The sequence below is a fragment of the Atta colombica genome, unplaced genomic scaffold (genome assembly GCF_001594045.1).
Source record: "Atta colombica isolate Treedump-2 unplaced genomic scaffold, Acol1.0 scaffold68, whole genome shotgun sequence".
NCBI classification, from domain to species: domain Eukaryota; kingdom Metazoa; phylum Arthropoda; class Insecta; order Hymenoptera; family Formicidae; genus Atta; species Atta colombica.
The window spans coordinates 471,486-476,119 of record NW_017259559.1 but is presented as its reverse complement, the minus strand read 5'-3'; the positions used below and the strand labels follow the sequence as shown (position 1 = coordinate 476,119).

The 4,634-nt window shown below is 26.8% G+C and overlaps 1 protein-coding gene across 1 annotated transcript in view; it reads right to left on the bottom strand.

Annotated features, from left to right (window-relative positions):
• Positions 1 to 1,928: 1,928 nt before the first annotated feature.
• LOC108692265 (protein THEM6) overlaps positions 1,929 to 4,634 on the bottom strand; it is a 15,994-nt gene continuing 13,288 nt past the window's right edge. Inside the window, exons 3-4 of the mRNA XM_018200436.1 lie at positions 3,322 to 3,507; positions 1,929 to 2,278 (exon numbers count right to left, since the gene is read on the bottom strand). Coding sequence (XP_018055925.1) covers positions 2,165 to 2,278; positions 3,322 to 3,507 — 300 coding nt within the window. The 3' untranslated portion in view covers positions 1,929 to 2,164. The remainder of the gene's footprint in view (positions 2,279 to 3,321; positions 3,508 to 4,634) is intronic.

Genomic DNA, 4,634 nt, shown 5'->3' with positions numbered 1-4,634 from the left:
TATAATTATATATAATATAAATGTATATATAATATAAATGTATAATTATACATTTACACATTTAATTATACAATTAAACATAAGATAAGGTACAATAAAGGAATTTAACAGCTATAGAGAAATAAAATGGACTACCATTAATGTTAATAAGTCATTGACCTTGTTAATCAGCAAATTATTTAAGCTTACATATGCGCATATCCTATTACAAATGAAGTCTGTAGTCATTATGTATAAGCAAAAAACAAAGTAAAATATCATAGCTTCTTCAGAAAAAAAAGTTATTACAAAATGACGTGTTCATAGTTTAATAAATAGATATATTTCTTTCAATGTGTGAAGGCACCTAATATACTAGTTAAATACACAAGCATCCATTGTTACAATAAAATGTAAATATTTAGTATGTTGCATTTAATGTTAATATTATTTCCCTGCCGTATTCACAATCAATGTTATGTAGAAAAAAATTTTAATGCGTAACATATAACATATATTTAATCATAATTGCTAATAGCATGTTAAAAGAAAATATTCTATATTTATATATACAATAGTAACATTTATTTCAGTGATAAATTAATGCACATAAAAAAGTCCAAAGATGGAAACGCGTTATTTACCATTCCTGAAAAAATATACCTTCTAATTTTGAGGTGTTCTTCTCTTATTAAAATATTAAATAACATTAATGTAAAAATATTAAATTGTACAGTTACACAATTTTCTTAATGTCCACTATATGCCAAATTTCAATTAATACTTCGACATTTTAACATAATATGTTACATTAATTTTTTACGCTCAGTAAATAATCCCAGCTATATGAATGTTAAATATTCCATGAAAGATTCGTAAAAAACTCTTAAAATTCCAAAAAGAACATTCCAAGAGTATATCCGAAATATTTCGAAATATTTACGAAATGTAAAAACAATATTTAAATACCAAATTTTATTAAATAAAAATTTCATTTATGTATACAACCGATCGAATTGGTTCTATTCATGGATCCACAAATTAGAATCAGTCGCTTGGTGAGTAGGTATTCCGAAATCCATAAAAAAAAGTTGCTTGAAAGGTTGCAACCTTTCCTGCAACCTGTGATCTGCTGTACATACATCATTATTCTAGAAATTCCGGTCGTCCCTAACTCACTTTTTAAACAAAATTTTATTATGAAGAACGCGTTTCATGCTTTTACCTTGAAGACCAATTTTGGGCATTACTTTTTACAAGCGAAATACTGTGTTTATATTCTTTCCCAAGATAATTCGTATTTACAAGTAACTCTCTGTCGCGATCCTCTGTCGGCGAAGTATTCTTTATAGAGCTGTGTATTCCTTATAAAGCTATATTCATACAATATTCTAAATGTTTCATCAACATTTATACATTACGATTTTTTTATTGTTCTTTTACTGTAGAATATTCAGCATATTGAGAATACGAATCGAACTTTCTATCTATCTGAATATTTAATGTTAATTAGGAAATATTATACAACCTTATTCGAAAATATTAGGCATCATAACCATTATTTAAAGTTAGAGCTTAATTGTTTTTAATTAATTTTAATTAATTTTTCTGGCAATTGCTATAAATTATCTTTTGTTTTAAATATCCTTTAAAATTATATAATATCAGTAACCAGTAAGTAACAATATAGATAGAAGAAATCCAAATAAAAAAATGTAGGTGCCTAATATTTTTTTATCAAAGCTGTATAATTATAAAATACGAAAGTAACAAAAAATTATTTTTCGTCAAAACAATTTTTTTTAGAATTTACTTATAATCATTTTCTTTTTCTAAGAATTTAATCAATCTATGTTTCAATAAAAAAGAGGAAAAAATAATCACTTATTGTAATTATATTAATTATTTTTATCCTCGATTACAGAATACCAAGCTTATAGTAGGTCATTATTAATCATTTATTTTGTCATAAGGCCGCGCTAAGTTCACTTCTTCCGCTTCTCAAAGACAATTAAACACAAGAAGCGAGAATATTTAATATCCGGTCTTGTTTTCTCGGAATTTCCCCTATCCATCATCCGGGTAATTAAGAATAAAGATTGCATTCCGCATTTTCCGCTTATTACACAGTCGTGGTTGTGTATATCGATGCTAAAACGCCGCAGGACGTCGCGGGGGCCGTTTGTCAGCAACGCGTCGTTATCGTTATCGGTTCCTGTCTCAACATCGCTGATGATATTTCGTTACTTTCCATCCATCTGCTCACTTCGGGTGGCATCTCTGGTCGCACAAGAGATACCTAAATGACACATTATATCATTTAACTTAGAGAGATAAGAAGAAATAATCTTTCGCTGCGATTTATTATATTAATTATTCTTATTCTTATTCTTATTCTTATTCTTAATTACGAAATATCAAGCTTGTAAAGTATTATTAATCATTTATTTTATTATAAAGACATACTAAAAATTCCGATTTTCAAAGATAATTAAACGTAAGTAGCTTATAACACATAATAAGTGTTTGTTAAAAAATGATGACAAATTATTTTTGAATTATTTATAATTTTGAAAAATTTGAATTTATCCAAAGTTTCTTGATATGATTCTTAATATATTGAAATAAATCATTTTGCAGTTAATTTTAGCTTTGGAAGCATTCCACGTCAAACCAGGCACCTTCGAAACATCATTTTTAATTTTTTCTTAAATTTGCTGACATATTCTATAAATAAAAATATGAGACACGTATTTTGAGAAAAAAAATTGCATTTTTTTTGTACTAATGGTTTCAATGATATAATAATTTGAATGTTCGCATGAGCAATGTTTTTTATGAATTTAGATAACTTACAAGCGTGAATAACTTCACAAAAAAAATTTTAAATTTTTTTCGCAAAACACATGTTTCATATTTTTATCTGTAGAATATAACAAATTCGAAAACAAATGATGTTTCAAAAGTGCCCGGTTTGACATGAAGTGCTTCTTTGTTATTTACTATATAAATTATTGAATTGAATATCACTTCAGTTCTGTCAATCCATGAGTGACTTAATCTCAATGACTGAGGAACTTAATAATGTAATTCGTATTGATATTGCTAAAGAGAACTCAAAAGTATCTAAATCAAAATGTTTAATCTTCAAACAAATTTTGAAAAAAAGACATTTTCGATTTTGTAATGCTATAAAAAAAATTATAACATTATAATTTATGTTCTTATTTATTTTATATCATTATCAACATATATGTTTTCTATTGTAATAAACAATTTTAACAGCAATTGTTTAAAATTCTTGCAACATTCTCCAAATATATAATCGCAATTAATTCTTACCTGCATTACACCTGCTTCGACATTTCCATTCTGCTTCACCCTACGATTTAGTAGGGCGCCAATAACAGTATCGGCACTACAATTAAGAAGTCTTTGCCTGCAAATCGCAATTGCCCTTATAAAACCATCGCTCGGCGTGATAAATCGATGCTCCATAAAAAAACTCCTTTCATCCCAATAAATGATCTAAGAAAAAAAAAATAAAATTACATTATTTAAGATTGCGTATTTGATCGGTCTATTCTTTTTAATTTCTTGCATGATTTATCTTTTCTTTTTTTTTTTCTCTAATATAGAAAGAAACAAAAGGTCAAATCATATAAAAAATTCAGATAAAAAGAACACATCAGACAAAACACATTAGACAAAAACGAGATATAAGATGTCTTAAAGATATGCAAAAGAGGTCTCAGGATTAAAAAGAAAAATAGATATCTTAAAGGCATCTTTAAGATATCTTATGTTGCGATTTTGTTGTCTGGATATAAGCTACAACAATTTTTTTCACAAAGCTAATATAATTTGAATTTTTCGAATGCACCAATTTTTTAACTTCGCATTATAAAATCTCCATTTCACAAAAATAGACATTATTTTTGTGCATTAGAGTGTTAAACTATCAATAATTAAATCGAGAATTAAATCAGAACACAATCATTACTACAGTAATCTTAGCCCGTAATACGGTTTTTACGGGGCTTGAGCCCTAAGGCGCCGAAGTACCTGGGGACAATTTAAAAAAATGAGAATTATATTATTTAAACGATTTACACTCAGGAAAAAATGTTTCATACACAGAGTGTTTCAGAAATAGTTGGCCAAACTTTAAAAGCATATTTCACTCATTATAAGAATGAAAAAGTCATATAAATATGGTTCAGAAACGCTTCCTTTCCAAGTTATAAACATATTTTTTATTTTATACTTATATCTATATTTTATTTTATACTTGTATCTATTTTTTATTTTATACTTATATAAAAATTCTCGGAGTATATTTCATATTTTTTAATCCTTTGAAGATTTGAATCCTTTGGATGTTTATATTTATGGTGATCTTAAGATTCTCCTGTTGCTATTGTGGAAGTACTCTAAAATCGTATTATTGCTGCGTGTGAAAAAATACGAAATACTCCGAGAATTTTTCAACGTCTTCAACAATCCATGCGACGTCGATGCGAAGCATGCATCGATGCGGAAGGAAATCATTTCCAGCAATTTCTAATAAAAATATAGATATAAGTATAAAATAAAAAATAGATACAAGTATAAAATAAAATATAGATATAAATATAAAATAAAATAAAGATATT